General features: G+C 29.1%; 3 protein-coding genes across 6 annotated transcripts; 2 read left to right on the forward strand and 1 right to left on the reverse strand.

Annotated features, from left to right (window-relative positions):
• Positions 1-2,436: 2,436 nt before the first annotated feature.
• LOC107496317 (probable inactive receptor kinase At5g53320) lies at positions 2,437-5,458 on the forward strand. Its single transcript, XM_016117545.3, has 2 exons — positions 2,437-3,610; positions 4,779-5,458. Exons 1-2 carry the CDS (start codon positions 2,437-2,439, stop codon positions 5,456-5,458), a joined length of 1,854 nt encoding a protein of 617 aa, XP_015973031.1.
• A 4,673-nt stretch (positions 5,459-10,131) lies between these two features.
• LOC107496364 (heterogeneous nuclear ribonucleoprotein 1) lies at positions 10,132-13,951 on the forward strand. Of its 2 annotated transcripts, none has more exons than XM_016117603.3 (4): positions 10,132-10,590; positions 10,903-11,124; positions 11,413-12,616; positions 13,358-13,951. In XM_016117603.3, the coding sequence occupies exons 2-4, from the start codon at positions 10,903-10,905 to the stop codon at positions 13,369-13,371; spliced, it is 1,440 nt and encodes a 479-aa protein (XP_015973089.1). In that variant the 5' UTR covers positions 10,132-10,590; the 3' UTR covers positions 13,372-13,951. The 2 variants fall into 2 exon arrangements, with proteins under 2 accessions (XP_015973089.1, XP_015973088.1); XM_016117602.3 differs by having other exon boundaries at positions 10,136-10,590; positions 10,898-11,124.
• Positions 13,952-15,204: 1,253 nt separating this feature from the next.
• On the reverse strand, positions 15,205-17,692 carry LOC107496354 (uncharacterized). 3 transcript variants are annotated; one of them, XM_016117587.3, is made up of 2 exons: positions 17,385-17,692; positions 15,205-16,526 (listed from the first exon to the last, which is right to left on the reverse strand). In XM_016117587.3, the coding sequence occupies exon 2, from the start codon at positions 16,504-16,506 to the stop codon at positions 15,349-15,351; it is 1,158 nt and encodes a 385-aa protein (XP_015973073.1). In that variant the 5' UTR covers positions 16,507-16,526; positions 17,385-17,692; the 3' UTR covers positions 15,205-15,348. The 3 variants fall into 3 exon arrangements, with proteins under 3 accessions (XP_015973073.1, XP_020982741.1, XP_015973071.1); XM_021127082.2 differs by having other exon boundaries at positions 15,205-16,529; XM_016117585.3 differs by having other exon boundaries at positions 15,205-16,508; positions 17,385-17,691.
• Positions 17,693-18,058: the final 366 nt, after the last annotated feature.

The following is an 18,058-nucleotide window of genomic DNA, read 5'->3' on the forward strand; positions in this document are numbered from 1 at the left end:
TATTATTTTAACCTTTAAAATAAATTTTAATTTGATATTTAATATTTTAAATATTTTATTTCAGTCTCAAAAATTTTAAATAGATTTAATGTTGTTTTACGATTAAATTTGACTCGAATAATCTACAAAAAAATTTTATATTAATAATAAATTTATTTAAACATTTTTAAAATTAAATTAAAATTCAATTCAAATATTAAAAATTAAAACAATATTTTATACTAAAAAACAAATTAATTTACACATGTTTGACATGAAAAGGTTTAATTTCACGCATTTTTTTATTAATCTATTGTCGGTTAGACCTTTTGTGCAAAAATAAATTATTTTTGGTTGAAAAAAATGCACATTCATAAAAAAAATTATGACTTTTTTTTAAATTAAGAGTAAAATTTAAATTTAAAATTTTTAAATAAAAATAAAAAATTATACTATTTAAATTATAATTTGTTGACAAAATTCTATGACTTCCAATGTCAAAACAAACCTAAAATTTGATCTAACCCAACCAAAAAATTCTTGTGTCAAAAGTCAACTCTTTAAACCCAAACTCCATCTGAGAAATATAATGATAAATCTTAAACATCTCTAGGCATATCCAACACTATTATATAAAGGAAGAATTATTTAACAAAAAAAAAAAGAAAGATCAATACAAAATATGATATATTAATGATATTAATATCCAAGAAAAAATTTCCCCCCTTCACTACCGAGGCAAAGGATGTGTATGACCAGTCATGTATATGTAGACGTAGGATATATATATATTTATTTATTTGTTTTCTAATTTTTTTATAAGGGAAAAATATCCATTTAGAAACTATGGCCGGCACACGTTGAACTCGATGTATATTTATTGCCATAACGTGTACACCTCTCTAAAAGATAATGCATTTATTTGTATAATGTCTTAAACATATTTACTAAATATAATGGTATTCCTATTTATAAAAGATATAAAAGTAATTATAGTATTTAAATTTTTTTATAATATTACATACATCAAAATTAAAGATATTTTGTTTTATATTATCAACGCTAGCAAAATCCTAAGCGAAATGCCAATAATAAACAAATATATAAATTAAATGAAAACTCTTTTTTATATGTGGCTGTGACAGAATATGTTAATTATTTTATATTATTATAGTTTTTCATGGATGTTTTACCTTTTCTGTAGTTTATATAATTAAATTGCGTGAAGGTAACATCTTCTCTACATTAGATTTGAACATTGCTGTTAACCTAAAACAAGTCACTCATATATCATCATCGGTCGGTGTTTTTTTTTTCTTTTTTTTTTCCTTTATGCTCCATCAATCTTACCATATTCATATAGATGATAGATCCACGTAATATAATTTAAATATTAATTAATTTTTGTGTATCACTACGGTTTGAATAACTACATATGCATGCTTCAATTCGGTTATATAAGTTTTCCTATCATTAATAATATAATAGAAGCCTTTTAATTTTTTTTATTAACATCATGGTAATTTATCAGCACTTATATTAGTTGTGTAACTCACAACTTCAGTTACATGCAAATATATAGAATATTTATTAAGTATAATTATTTTTATATAAAATTGATAATTAAAAATTATTAAATAATTTAATAATTAAAAAAGTATAAGGAGTCAATGGAATATTTGTACAATGTAGACAATAAAGGTTTAGAAAATATTAGAGATATAATCATTAGTGTTACATTTTTCCATCATCGTATTGAAGTTCTAGATCAGAAAGGTCAAGAGTTTTTTAATAAGACTCTTAATAATTTTAATTAAATTATTATATAATAATTCTTAATTACTAATTTTATAAAAATAATTATATATAAATTTTTATCCGCAAATATAGATAAAACATTAAAATTGAATGTATGTTATGTTGATTCGTTCACCTATCATAGACACGTTTATTTGTATGTTTCACTAATGTTATATATTATAAGTGTATTGCTAATAGTTAACAATATATGAATTAAAAAATATTTTATATAAAAATAATTATTAAATTAATCATTATGTATTATGTATATTTATATTTATATAATTTTTTAACTAATTAATTAGTAATCAATAAAATAATTAAATATATAATAAACAAATATCAAATTTGTTTACGGTAATATAATAATTTTTTTAATAAAATATTAAAATTTCTATATGCAATAATTTATTAATGATTTATCTTTAGTATACACGTAATCCGATCGAATGTACCATTATTATTAAAATATGTTTTTCATATAAAATTCAATTATATTATTATGCATGGACATTATCGAAGAATATAACGATAATAACAAGCATTATTAAGCATGTTGCGGGAGAAACTAAGAAGAGACAAGTCATTATTAAGCATGATCCATTCGAGGAAACCACGGAATTAGTATGTTAGATCACAAAAACAAAGAATTTTACTATGTTTCCGATTCCAAGGATCCTGTTTTTCTTTGATGTTCTTCTTCTTCTTCTTCTTCCCTTCTTTGGTGAGTCTAATAATTCATCATTAGAATCTGATCCTTTCTTCAATTTCCTTAGTGCTATTGACCCAAAAAATGTTCTTAACATAAGTAGTAGCAATGTTATTATTGGTTCATCATCACCATGCTTGGTCAACTTGAATAATAATAATAATAACAATGGTGTTATTATTATAAGATGCAACAAAAATGCCACCAATATTGTTGAGATAAGGCTTGAGAATTTGAACCTTAGTGGCACAATTGATGCTGATTCTCTATGCAAGCTTCAAGAATTAAGGGCTCTTAGCTTAGCCAACAACAACATCAAAGGCAAAATCCCACACTCAATTTCGCATTGTACAAGGTTGATGTATCTAAATCTTACAAGAAATCAATTGAGTGGGAATGTACCTACTAGATCCTTAGCCAAGTTGAAATTTCTCAAAAAATTGGACATATCCAACAACAATTTCATCCATGGTGTGATCCAAATTAAGCATGAGTTCATCAAGGGTAGTATTGTAAATTCATCACCACAATCAAGTGTTTCAAGCAATAATGATACCTCAAATAATGGATCATCATCATCATTTCCAATAATATCTATGAAATTGTTAATACCATTGATATTAGGGCTTGTAATTCTTTTAGTATCACTTATCTTTGCCTTCAAGAAATTACCAAAGCTATGTAGAGAGGGAATAATAAAAGTACTAAGAAGTCATCAAGTTTCTCCATCACAAAAGTCCATAACAAGTGATCAAATGGTCAAGAAGGGTGGTTTAGAAGATTCACCATCACTAGGGCTTGTGTTCTTTGTTGAAAAAGAAGAGAGGTTCACCATGGAGGAGTTGCTTCGCGCCGCGGCGGATCTAAGGAGTGAGAGCTTTTGTAGCAGCCTATACAAGGTGAAGCTTAATAATGTGGAGAATAATGTTCAATACTATGCTGTGAAGAGGTTAAAGAATGTTCAAGTTTCTTGTGAAGATGAGTTTGGAGAAACATTGAGGAAAATAAGCAAATTGAAGCATCCAAATGTTCTTCCACTTGTTGGCTACCGTTCTACAAGTGAAGAAAAGCTTGTCATCTACAAGTATCAAACCAATGGAAGCCTCCTCAATCTCTTGAATGGTAACTATATTTTAGTTCATATAACATTGCAATTTTTTTTCTATTTTTTATTTCTTTCAAATGTTGCATTGCATAATAACCTAGTAAAAATAATGCAAATATGCAAAGTGTTACAAAAAATTAATTATTAAATTAATTATTTGTATATAATATATATTAAAATATAAAATTATATTAAAAATGTGTAAAATAAATAACTCATGTATTTATAATAACCGATTAGTTGGCTAAATTTTTATTAAGACCGTTAAAATAGATTAAAACTCAATTTGGTAAACAACTTAATTAAGTTTTTTTAAAAAAAAATAGTTTAAATAATAAATGGTTATATTAAAAATAGCTTATAAATAAGTTATTTTGTGTTTGGATTAAAAGTTTTAAAAGTGTTTATTTTATAGAAATATGATAAAAAATAGTAGTATTATGAGAGAAATATTTTTTTTAACTTCTCTATAAGCTTTTAAATAGTTTTTTAGAAAACTGCAATTTGATTTTGAAATTTGCACCAAACATTAATACTACAACTTTTTATAAGTAAAAAACTCAAAGAAAATTACTTCTAAAACTTCTTATACGGATTCTAAATTATATTTGTTGGATCAATTCATTTATCTATTTAAATTAACCACATTAGCTCGTGAATTAAATGGACAGGCTTTTTTTTTAATTAGTATTTTTTAGTCAATATTTTTTCGATTTAACCTGAAAACTTGACCATATACAAAAAAATCTATTATTTATTTAAACTTTTGATTTAAAAATAATATTTTTTGTCAAAATATTTTTTAAAATTTAAAATAAAAAGATAAATAAATCAATCCATTAAACTGGTCATAAACTATTTTGAGTTAAAAATGATAAGTAATAAATAAAATAAATTTAAATAAATTAGACCATTTAATCCACAGACTTACTTAAATAAAAGGGACCTAAATAACTCAATTTGACCCATTTAAAAAATCTATTTTTTATGTATAAATAACTTTTTTTAATATCACTCGTTTGTTGTAAAGTCAAATATGATCTCTTCAATTTATATTCTTTACAACATATATAATGGTTTCTGTTCATTTATTTCAGTAAAAAATACTTCATAATTTATATTACTTCATTTTTTACCTTCTATATTAATATTCTCTAGTCACGAAATTCTTTATGTTGCAAGCAGATTACATAGCAGGTAGAAAACACTTCCCATGGAAACTGCGTCTCTCTATAGCATGTGGAATTGCAAGGGGTATGGCCTTCATATATAGGAAGAAGTTGAATAACAATAACAAAGAAGAAGAAGATGATTCCATTATTCCTCATGGGAATCTCAAGCCATCAAACATACTCCTCAATGAAAACAATGAACCACTCATAAGTGAGCATGGCCTAACAAAATTCATGGATCCAAATAGATCCGGGTTCCTCCTTTCCTCTCAGGGATATACCGCGCCAGAAAGATGCATTTCTGAAAAATCTGATGTATATAGTTTTGGCGTGATCTTGCTCGAATTACTAACTGGCAAGAGCATCGAGAAAAGTCGAATCGATCTCGCGAGATGGGTTCGATCTATGGTAAGGGAAGAATGGACCGGAGAAGTGTTTGATAAAAAAGTTGGGACAAATGAACATCAATGGGCTTTTCCAATATTGAATGTTGCCCTAACTTGTGTTACAAGGTTCCAAGAAAATAGGCCAACCATGGGAGAGATCTTAGAGAGGATTGAAGAGGTTATGGATGAGCAAGAACATCAAGAACAAATTGCTTCTTCAAAATGTTGCTCTAATGGATCCAAAGATTGTTGTTCACTCCACAAAATCATTCCTGATACATGGGATTCACCAGGTTCCAATTACTAAATTATGTTATTATTTGTGACATTTTTAAAATAATTTTTTTAACCACTAAAAAAATTATTTTAAAAAATGTACAAATAATGACATTACTTATTTAGTTTTTAATTTTTGACTCCACTAAACTCCAATTCATTTGGCATGAACTAGCTATATAGTTCGTCCACCTTTATCTTATAATAATAAGCATGAATATATGGTGCAGCATTTTAGGTATATATATTATCTTTGTAATAATATATATTATATGCAGATATATATAGACATATATATAGTGCTTTGTCTTCAGGTGATGTACATGTAATATAATCTTATGTTTCTTTGTTATAATAAATTAATATATTTTTGTTATGTAAAATGCAGCTCAGCACATTAGAGTCAACGCATATAGATAGTGTAAGTCTAATTATTTTATATATAAAAATTTGTGACCACAAGGCAAAAGTAGTAGACCGCTGGTTTTTTTTTTAATAAAAAAAAAATTAGGTCAAGTGAAAATGTAGACAGCTGTTGTTGATGATAGTTTGATTGTATAGAATCTTAATTACATTGATTTTCTCTTCCGAATAAATATTAATTTAATCGGCCAGAAAATTAAAGTAGTAAGCAATTGACTCTCAATAAAAAAAAATATAGAAGGCAAAAATAACCTAAAATCTTGTTGAAATTACAATATTTGATGTTTTTTAATAATTTTTTAAGAAGCAAAATATTGGTAATTGCATATAGTGGTGAAGGGAAAGGATTAGTATATAGCCTCAATTCTTTAGAAAATTTCTCTAATATAGTAAAAATAAGCATGTGTTTTAATAATGTGAGATTTTAAATTAGATTTTAAAAATGTGATATTTTGAAATTTATGTTAAACAAAACGACATTATTTTGGGTGGAAACTCATATATTATCGATTTCACGTAAAATTAAAAATTAAAAATTGTTAGATAATTTAACTGATTTGACTAAATTTTTATTTAATAATTTTTAGCTATCAATTTTACATGAAATCAACCGTACTGCATCTAAATTTTCACTTTATTTTGAGCGCCTTACTAAACAACACCTTCTGCAGTTTTCACATGTCAAAAATGCAAGTAGCAATTTATAAGAAAATATTAATTAAATAATTATTAGAAGTAGATATCATTATTATTGTTATTATTATAGTGGTTAGTGTGCACGGGTAGCAAATCCCGTTTACTTGTTCCAACTCGAATCGATTCAATTAAATTGGTTTTAAAATATATCAATAAATAATTGGATCTAATTCGAACTAAACCAATAACTTTTATTAATAATTAGTTTGAATATCAATTTTTGAGGTGCAGAACTTGAACTAATTTGTGAATTCGATTATATATTAATTAAATAAAATAAATATATATATATGACTTTTTCATTGGACAATGATTATTCATTATTAATATGTTTGGATTTTAATGAGTTTAGTTTTTAATGTATTTAGTATTTAACCTATTTAGATTATTTTTATTGACGTTACATGTTTATTATACTTGTTGAATTTTTAAGATAAAAATTTTTTTTTTTATGAATTTCAAAGTCATCGAGTGTCCAATTACCTGAATCGAACCAATCCGTTCTTAATTGGTTTGATTTGGTTCGAATACATGTACAAAAAAACGCAAATCCGAACTAAACTGACAAATTACATTTTGATCGATTTAGTTCTAATTTTACTATAAACCCGAACCAAACCGACCCATGCTCACCCCTTACATCAACAATTGTTATTATTTTTATTATTACATTTGTTAAAATTAAAACTATTCAAAAATTGATATAATATTTTTTTATGAGAAGTGTTAGGGCCAGCACTTGTTAAATTTTGCCCGGCATTTAACCATTAAAAGAAATTTGAATGATTCTACATCATTAAATGCAATCTCATACCATTAAAAACATAATTAATGGCTAATTAATGGCTAAAAACTACAAACTCTGATGTCCTAGACTTTTTTTTTTTATTATTAACAGACAACACAATGGAAAAAAATTTGAATTACAACTAGCTTTGTTAACACACACCTATCTAGTATTTAATTGGTATATTTTTCTTATAAATGAAACACTTGCATCTAAAGTGTAGTGTTCTTTAATTTCTAAGGTTTACTCTTGTGAAATTTAAAGAATTAGAACTCTACATATAATATTTTACATTATTTGTATCTCATCTCAACACATTTTTTAAATATCACATTCTTATAATATTTTTTTAAATTTTTTATTTCTTGTAATCAGTTTTTTTTTTTCCTTTATACACGTGAATCAGTCTCAATTCTCATCAAATAATGACAAATTTATATAGTTACTATATATCTACATTTTTAATTGCATACCCATCCATCTCTAAACAAGGAAGTAAAACAAAATAAACGCAGGACCAATAATAATAATAATAATAATAATAATAATAATAATAATGTGTATATATTTATATATATATAGCAAGTAATTATGATAGGTTCAAATATGGCGAATTATGCTTAGGCTTAGTGGATAGCTTTCATCAGTATATGTATTATATACCCACACATGTGAAGTGGAACCAATTTAACCCTACCATTATTATTATTATTATTATTATTATTATTATTATTATTATCAAAGAAGGTGTTAATTCAAGGATGTGGTACATATTTTTGAACTACATATATTATTAGGAAAAGTATAAGTAGATAATGAAAATATTAAACAATATGAATAATAGTCATATTAGATGTTTATTTTATTAGGTATGCGAATAGTTATTCTAATATTAAAATTTAGGTGAATAATTTAAAAATATAATGTATTTTTATTTTATTAGTAATTATTTATATTATTCAAAAAAATTTATTAATTACCTAACATAACCCATATTATTATAGTCCCCTTAATTAATCTAGCTATGATTTCTTAGTCCACCATCAATAATGAGGCATATATATGTGAGACTGGCCTGGACCTGAATTTTATTGAGTGAGAATTGATGATGGCAAATTGGCAAAGCATTCATGACTTCAATTTTTTTTAGCCTTCAATCTGATATATTAACGATTAATGTGTTACGGATCTAAGTTTTATTTAAAGATTTGTTATTGACCAATAAATTAATGTATATACAATATAGAATTTGAATCTAATACTTATTTAAGCAGTTGACTAAGTTAACCAATTGACCAACTCAAATGAATTTGACTTCAAAAATATTATTATTAGAGCAAGGTTTTGTATTAATTAATCTGATTTCTTTACCTAGAAAAGGATTTACAAATTAAAATATGCATGATAAGCAACTTCAATATTATTCATACAAGTTTCAAGTAGAGAAACCATTTCAGAAAATATATTAATTATATAACCTTTGTTCTAGCGTAATCATTAATATATGATTAACACTATTATAAAGGGATTATATATAATCAAAGTATGAGACTATGAGTTTCTTTTTCTTTTTTTTTTTGCTCGGAATATTGTTTGAATACATTTTCTCCGAGATAAAGGCTAAGACCCAGCCCAACAAGCCCATCCCACATTCAAAAAACAAAACAATAAGTAATGAAAAATTTAAAGACATGGAAAATAAAAAAAAAACACATGATATTAATATATTCTTACCATATGTTCTTTTTTGCTAAAATTTTTAAATATGGATAATTTTAATGTGAAATACGACAATATTTGTTTATTTTAATATTTTACACTGTTATGGTAGTAATACAAAAATGTCATTGACGTTTTATAAAAAAAATATTTTTTTAAATATAAAAAAATAAAACATCACTAACGTTTTGTGAACAAATATAAAGACAAAATGTCAATTAACGTTTTGTAAAAAAAAATTATGTTAGTTATAAAATGAAAAAACGTCACTCACTTTTTGTAAACACCCACAATAACATTTAACATCTAATTTAGACCATCTTTAAAGCTTTATCACTCATTATCCAATATACAAAAATAAAAGTTCCTTCTTTTTTGACCCCATTACCTAAGTTTAAAAGTCATATCTAAATATCATATTTTGATGTTTTTAAACTAATTAAGAAAATATAATGCTTTAAAATATATTTAAAAGATTGATAATTTTTTATATGGTTTCAAATAAGAAAAAGAAAAAAAAAATATTTCAAAATATTTAAAGTCAAATTTTACCTTAAAAGATGAAAACATAAAAGAAAAAAAAGAAAGAAAAGAAGACAACCGTGTAAGTAAAATTCTGTATAATTAAATACATCACAATTAATAATTTTAATTAATAACATAGAAATAAATATTAATAATAAGAAGTACCATGTTGTTCATATAAACATATAATTAGTAACCACAATATATATTATAATATAGTCACCAAAAAAATATATATATTATAATATATTGGCCAAAAATAGATATAGTAATTTTAAAAGAGAAAAAATAATATAACCCACCAAAAAAGGAAAAAAAATAAGACTTGCATTTTAGTTTAGGATTTAATTTAGATAAGCTATTTAATTTAATTTATTTTTATATTTTTTAGGCATTATAATGTGTTGTCATAAATTGGCCCTCCAAATATTTCTCTCTAAATTTTTTTTTATATATATATTTTTTTATTTTCTTTAAATTTCCTTTTTTTCTAATAAATAATTAAAAAAAAAACAAAGAGAAAATAAGAAACAGAGAAGAAGAGGATGAGACCACATCCTCTGTTTTCATTGTCATTCTCACTTTCTTCTCCCATTCAAATTTTCACATAACCTCTCATTTATTTTATTTTATTTTATTTTTCTTTCTCTCTCTCAATATCATTAATAATTGCTAATTAAAAGTTTTCATTTTTTTATTCTTTTGGTTTTTTTTTTTCATCCATCACCTTCCATTTATGGTTCCTTCTATTTCTTTTTCCCCTTTTTCCTTTGATCTCTTCATCCTTGTTTGAATCTCTATCTCTGATCTCAGAAACCAACAACTAGAAGAAAAAAAGAATTGATTTTTTCTTTTTGGTTGTTGTTTTTGGTTGATTGATATATTCTGGTTCCCGTTTCTTATTGATTGGGTGCTTCAAAGATCCGATGCTCTTAGATCGAATTTGACAAAACCCCCCAAACTTCGTATCTGATCGAAGCACCAACTGGGTTCTGTCTGAATTTTGAGATAAGGTGCGACCCTTCTTCACAGATTCATACTTACCTGCATTTCTGATTTCTAAAGATTGAATTTTTATTCAGATTGAGCTCAAATTCTCCATAATTCAATATAATTTGCATTTAGATTGGTTCCGGTGTTGAATTATGGATCATTACTGTGTAATTCATCTTGTGTGTATTGAAAAAGATGAAATTTTTGTTTTGATGTTTTTGCTTTTTTGATTTGGAATGAGAATTTTGGACTGAATTATGTTGAAATGTGTTGAATTTGATTTGGTAATTGATTGCAATGCATAACTTGGAATGGTTTTGTTAACAGAACAGATGGAATCGGATCTTGGAAAGCTCTTCATTGGGGGGATTTCATGGGACACTGATGAGGAACGCCTCAAGGAATATTTTGGGAAATTTGGTGAGGTGATAGAAGCTGTGATCATGAGGGATCGGACAACGGGTCGTGCTCGTGGATTCGGCTTTATTGTCTTTGCTGATCTTGCTGTTGCAGAAAGAGTAATTATGGATAAACATGTAATCGATGGCCGCACGGTGAGAGTTTGTTTCGTTGTTAGATGCTACATTGCATTGTGCCAATTCATATCTTTGTTGAAATTGTGTTAATTTAGATTAGAGATCATTGTGTTCCTCATTTTTCGTAATTTTCCTGCTATGATGGTGTTAAAAATTATGTTTGTTTTATGGCAACATTGGGATGATGCTTAGCAACTTAGATTAAAGTATGTGCATTGTATCGAGGTTGATCTTTTCTGAGCTTTTAAGCAAGGAAATTGAAGATGACTTCAATATTTTGATCAAATTTCGGTTCTTGATTTTCAGGTTGAAGCAAAGAAGGCTGTTCCCAGAGATGATCAGCAAGCTATAAATAGGCAGTCTGCTAGCATACAGGGATCTCCTAGTCCTGGTCGCACGAAGAAAATCTTCGTTGGAGGTTTACCATCAACGATCACGGAAAGTGATTTCAAGAAGTATTTTGATCAGTTCGGTACAATTACTGATGTTGTAGTGATGTATGATCACAATACTCAGAGGCCAAGAGGATTTGGCTTCATCACTTATGATTCGGAAGAAGCTGTGGACAGAGTTCTTTATAAAACATTTCATGAACTCAATGGGAAGTTGGTTGAGGTCAAGAGGGCAGTTCCCAAAGATCTTTCTCCTGGACCCAATCGGAGCCCATTGATAGGATATAACTATGGTTTGAATAGGACAAGTAGCTACCTAAACAGTTATGCTCAGGGTTTTAATATTAATCCGATAGGAGGCTATGGCGTAAGGATGGATGGTAGATTTAGTCCACTTTCTAGTGGTAGAAGCAGTTTTACCCCATTTGGATCTAGTGGTTATGGAATGGGAGTGAATTTGGAATCAGCATTGAGTCCAACCTATGGAGGAACTTCCAATTATGGGGGAAATATAGGGTACGGTCGAATATTTAGTCCTTTCTATAGTGGCAATTCAAGCAGGTACACTACTCCTATTGGCTTTAGTGGGGGCAATGCAAGAAGCGACACTCTTACGAACTCAACTTCTAGGAATGTCTGGGGAAATGGTGGCCTGAATACTACGACTAATAACCCCGTCAGCCCTGGTGCGTACTTGGGATCAGGAAGTGGGGCTTTCGGTGTTTCAATTGGAAATAGTGGTACCAATTGGGGTCCATCAGTTCCAACGCAGGGTGGAGGGGCTGCTTCCGGCTATGCTACTTGGAGCAATGTTTATGCCGGTGGAGATAGTAGCATAGGATTAGGAGGAGGAGGAGGGTATGGAAGGAACAGTGGCACAAATGCGACCCAGTCCTCTACATTTGCTGCACCAAACAGTGTTTATGATGGACCCTATGGGGAGTTATACCGCAGTGGTTCTGCTTACAATGACTCTACTTGGCGGTCCGCTGCTTCTGAGGTAGATGGTTCTGGTGCATTTGGTTATGGACTTGGTGGCATTGTTTCAGATGATCCAGTGAAGAGTTCTGAGGGTTTTATTGGGAACTACAATGTAACAAGTAGACAATCTAATAGAGGTAAGATCTTTAGCTACATTTTTATCTCCAAAAGAAAATGAGATCATACTTTGTAGATTTTTGGTTGGTTACTTGCAAATTATGTGCTTTTAACTATTTATAATTCGGTACATGAATTATTCCGAAGCTTTGAAAAGAAATCATCTTCTAGTTTATGATAGAAAAAGATAGCATTGTTCATGTTTTCCTTTAGTCATATTCCGAACACTCTAGGTACCAGACTTTGTATATACAGAAATCATCTTCTTTTTCCTGAATTGTGATGGCTTTGCCGGAAATTGTTATTGAAATCTAATATAATATTAGCCTCATGTAGTTATGCCTAGCTTTCTTGATTACTTTCATTTTCAGGTATTTGAATGTTTCATGTGAAGTTAAATTGACTTGAAAGTAAAGATATAGACGTAGATCGGTCTTTCTAAGTTTAAATGTGTTTGATTATTTTCTAAATGAATAATGCATTGAGATTTGCAAACTGAGTTTGTTATATATATATCTACCTTAATGCTTAATGAATTAATGTGAAAACCTTGCTACTTAATTTTTTTTCTAATCTTATGAAGAAGAACAAATGCTCAATAGACAATGATTTAGTCATGAATTTTAATACAACACAATACACATAGGTACCTTAAATTTCATAGGGTACATTTCAGTGTAGACTATATATATTTTCGACCGCATCTGAATTAATACTTGTTATGTTACTCATGTTCTTTATAATTTCTCAACTTGATTCAGGAATTGCTGCTTAGGAGATATGTTAATTTGGATATGTCATTGGTAACAGTAGATCAAAGGAAACTGGTAATGAGGTATTTGTGAATTCATACGTCTCCGTCGTCACTTAAGGGAAATATCAGCAGATAAGGGAAGTTAATCAATCATATATAGCTAACGGTGTTCTTTTATTTTGAATTATACATTTTAAGAGAAATCAGTTTACAAGGGATGATTTTGTGTTAAAGGTTTCGGTTCCTTTCTTGGAATTTGATTTTGAGGTGTAAAATCAGATTGCGGGATATATACTCAGGGAAGATTGGTTCCAAATAGTGTAATAGTTGCATCCACAGAAAGGTTGCTTCATCATTAGCATGTTTAATGATAGTGTATGAATTTCTTTATTTTTTTTCTTAATTATTTTTATATTTTCTTCGTTTTGCCGCTGTAATGCCTTGGCCAATCTGTTTGTTCTTGTCACCATCTTTTTACTTTGTGGGACATTTGATCAAATTGTAAGTGAGGTTGAGCTTGATTGATCAAGTTTGAAACATTTAGAGGGGTATCCATCTAGGATCCCCCATCAAATAATTATGTGCTTGAACAGTTCTATTATTCTTTGTTAGACTTAATGTTACAAAACTTTATACTTGATTTATTAAGTCATAATATCAATCTTATATGCATAATTGTGTATTGAAGTATTGAGCATGTTATTGCATATATTTTAGGACCAAATTTGATTTGTTCAATATAAAGGGCCATGTTAATGAAAACAATTATGTGTAGCATTGCACATGCCTCAATTATGTTAGAGGTTTTGTTAGCATGTGTAAGACATCCTTGGAAGTTGGAAAGCAAAGCATGACAAGAATTTGAGTTGGAGATGTGTCTATATCTTTTGATACTTGGAATGCAAGTAATCACCCTATTAGGTGTGTTTGGCAAAAGGTGAAAAAAATGAGTGAATATTTTTTGTTTCTTTATATATGCATGTTTTGATGATGGAAGCACCAATTAGTTCTATCTAATTTTGAGTTGTTCAATTAAGGTTTAAATAAAGTTAGAAGGATGTTATACTAAAATGGGAATTGAAAACCTAACATGTTTTTTTCAAAAGAGGTTGTATTATTTATCACACAAGGTATTGAAAATATGGGTTTCCTCTTCTAACTATGCCATAATAGTGAAAGAGACACTAACATATTGATGGCACCAAACACCATATATAGAAAAATCAAAGTAACTTGAAAATTGAAATAAATGTATTGAATGAATCATGCATGCTTTCCTTATTCATAATGTTCCACAGGGAATATTCCGGTGATGGACAGAATATGAGTTAGAATCAAATAATACTAGAGTAACTTTAAGTAAATATTACACTATAGAATAATTTTTTAAAATTTAATTTTGATGCACTGTCCGGATAAAACAATTTTACACATGCATCCAATTATATAACGTCACATGAACAAAAATAATTACTTTTTATCTTAACTGTGTGAATAGTTGTCCAAACATACGGATTAATTGTATTGCTGTGTAAAGCATTTTACACTCAGTGCATCAAAATTGAACTCAATTTTTTACTCAAGATTGGTTAAAAGTTTGTATCATATCATTTCTAAAAATTTCACATCAATTCAAATCGCTTGTTATACCATTTATATACTTAAAAATCAACCTAATATAATTTTTTAAGACTAGAGGTCCATGATTTGTGTAATGTTCACACTCTAAGACTCAGAAAAAGAGCTCTTATATAAAGCAAGGTGTTACACAGAACAGGTCTTGAAAATTTACATTCATGTTATACACAACATGAACACATTGTTAGATGAAATTTGATTGCACAATTATTCACATTCACAACAAAAGAAACACAAGTTATATAAGATAGGAGCAAGCTTGTTTCTGATAAGTACAAAGGTTATGGTTCCCACACTGGGATTGTACATTATTTCTGTCTTAACTACTTATATCAGTTTCCATTTCCAAGTTATCTAACCTCAGAAGAAAGCTCTACTACCATAGAACACGCGTGAGTTACCACTCCTTGACGCCTGAAGCTTCTGCTCAGAGCTGCCGGAGTTACCTGAGCTAGCTACTCCCTTCTCACTGTCCATATTAGGAAGCTTCATTTTCGCCAACGACTCGGTGAATTGCTGCATACTTTTCATATACATGTCTACTATGTCCTGCTGCACCATGCTTGGCTCTGGCTCTGGCTCAATTTTCAAACTCACAAGAGGTTTCGCGAATGCTTCCCTACTCGAGGAATCAGTATCACCATTTTTTACATCCATAGTTTTCTTCTCTTCCTTAGCAGCAGAGGATTCTGAGCTTGCAGCCACCGAAGGAGACGAGATTCCATTTGTTGATACACTGCTTGGTGGAGAATCAACCTTAGGAGGAGGTGGAGGTTGCATTGATTCAACACTGCTATGGTTTTCAGCATCCTCAGAACATTGAATGCTTATGTATTCCGAAACCATTAAGCAATCTTCCTTGGCTATTTTCGGATCAGGGAACTCAATCTTGTCTAAATCTTCCACCAATGACTCGCTGCACGGTTCTGAGTCCTTGTCAATCTCATTTGCAGCCAATTTCAAAGGCATTGAGGATATTGCCATAACATCAGGGGAAGCACCGGAGTAGGCAAGTGAAAGCTGAACAAAACCGGCCGGAGAATGGAAAAGATCGGTGGAAGAAAGCGAGAACTCTTTCTCAAGCTTGCAATCCTTATTCACCAGAACTTCAGAAAGAGGCACCAAAGCAAAACCAAGCAACTGGTCTTCTAGATAGTTCCTGACCCGGCTCAGCATCCAAATCTCACATTTCACAGCCGAATCAACAGTCCTAACACTTAGACTTAGATTCTCATTGAACACAGGGTTGTTTCCTCCACCATTGATGATCTTGGTGGAGACAGAGTTATCAGGATCACTTGTCAAACAAATTTTGGCATAAACATCTTGCTTGTGGTATATGCAGATGTTATGAATGTCCCTGGCCTCATGGATGTAAACATCAACAACACCCATGAAATCATCCTTTGTTCCATTGACTTCAATGTCCTTAGACAAGGAAACATCATGTTTTTGCTTCTCATTATCAACCAACACAGATTTCTTCAATGGTGACACAACAGATTGTGGGGACTCCATGCCTAGAAAAACCACAAAAACTACTAGTATTGCTTTAGAGAGAATTCAATATGGTGTGTATGCAGATAAATGAGAGAATCAAAGTAACTAACTATGACTAGAAATTGGTATTAGTACTAAATTTTAGGCACTACCCTAAAATTTATCAATCATGTTACGTATACATTAAAATCTGTCACCCGTATAGAATACATATTAAAGCAAATGTATCTATTTATACACAAATATGAGGTGACTAATTTGGATAAACATGAAGAAAGGAAGAAGGAAAGAAAGGCAAAACCAACACTCAACCCCCCAAATGTGAAAAGAGCAGTACTAAGAAACTTCAACTTGAATTCCTCCACATAACCCAAGTGGAGCCTTTAAGCCTTTGCAGCTAAGATCAGCAGAAAGACACTACTCAATTGGGAGTAAAACAAGTATGAATTCACAAGTATCAGAACCCCAAAATTGAGAATTTGAAGAAACACTCAAATATACATACCCACCAAAACATTTCAAAAAATAAAAAAAAGGAACAATCATGGGGTAGTGCCAGATTTGACAGTATTCCAATAAAGCTACAAACTTTTATGCATAATATTCTGTTGCTCTACACAGATAACAGTGTCACCAGAATCCAAGGTAAGAGAAACAGGGTAAGCAAAAGATAAATAAATAAAAAAAATGGCACAGTGTCCAAGGTTAGTGTCACCATAGAATCCAAACACAATAATAAGGAACATAAATTATTCTCCTTGAAATTCCTCAAAACACAACACCCTGGGAGGAAGGAAAACGAAAGTACTACTCCTAAAAAAAAAAGAACAAAAATAAAAAACTGATTTTGATAAAAAAGGAAAAACAAAAAACTGATTTTGTAGTTGTGGTGTTACCTGCTTTAGAAACTTAGCCTGAAAAGTCAAAGTGTTTGAGTTAGAAAGCTACAACCCAGTTCGTGAATCCGAGGAGTTGGTGTTGGTGTAGGTGTAGTTGGAGTTAGAGTGGTTAGAAGAAGTAACAAAAAAGAGAAAGCTTCTTGTGAAAGTGGTTTGGTTTGTTGTGTTGTATCAAGGGAAAGGAAAGAGAAAGAAGAAGAAGAAGAAGAAGAAGATGGATAAAATCTATGGCTACTGAGAATCACTGACTCAAAAATCTCAAAATCTTTGAGTGGAGTTGTCTGGAGCTTGTGACTCTCAAAGTGTCTTCAATTAATGTCTTCAATTTCATCCGTACTGTATATTTATACGCTTTTACACATATTGAGCAGTAAAAACTTAGATGTAGTATACGGAGCCAATGGAAATATTTATTATTCCTGTATTCCGATGGTTCTCTTGAATAATATAAGTGTATTATATTTAAAAAATTAGTAGTATTTTATTTTAAATATTTAGAATTCAAAAACTTAAGTGCACCGTTAATTTTATACAGAGAAATGAATAGGAAAAAATCGTTAAATAATTTTATAAATTTGAATAAATTATTATTTAATAATTTTTAATAATTAATTTTGTATTAAATTAATTGCATTTGAATTTTTATTACATTAAATATGTATCTATGTATT

This window comes from Arachis duranensis, chromosome 7 (assembly GCF_000817695.3).
Source record: "Arachis duranensis cultivar V14167 chromosome 7, aradu.V14167.gnm2.J7QH, whole genome shotgun sequence".
Classification (NCBI taxonomy): domain Eukaryota; kingdom Viridiplantae; phylum Streptophyta; class Magnoliopsida; order Fabales; family Fabaceae; genus Arachis; species Arachis duranensis.

Coding starts and splice junctions, on each gene's coding strand:
- LOC107496317 (XM_016117545.3), top strand. CDS start 2,437: ATGTTTCCGATTCCAAGGATCCTGTTTTTCTTTGATGTTCTTCTTCTT. Junction 3,611..4,778: donor CCTCCTCAATCTCTTGAATG/GTAACTATATTT, acceptor TGTTGCAAGCAG/ATTACATAGCAGGTAGAAAA.
- LOC107496364 (XM_016117603.3), top strand. CDS start 10,903: ATGGAATCGGATCTTGGAAAGCTCTTCATTGGGGGGATTTCATGGGAC. Junction 11,125..11,412: donor ATGTAATCGATGGCCGCACG/GTGAGAGTTTGT, acceptor CTTGATTTTCAG/GTTGAAGCAAAGAAGGCTGT.
- LOC107496354 (XM_016117587.3), bottom strand. CDS start 16,506: ATGGAGTCCCCACAATCTGTTGTGTCACCATTGAAGAAATCTGTGTTG.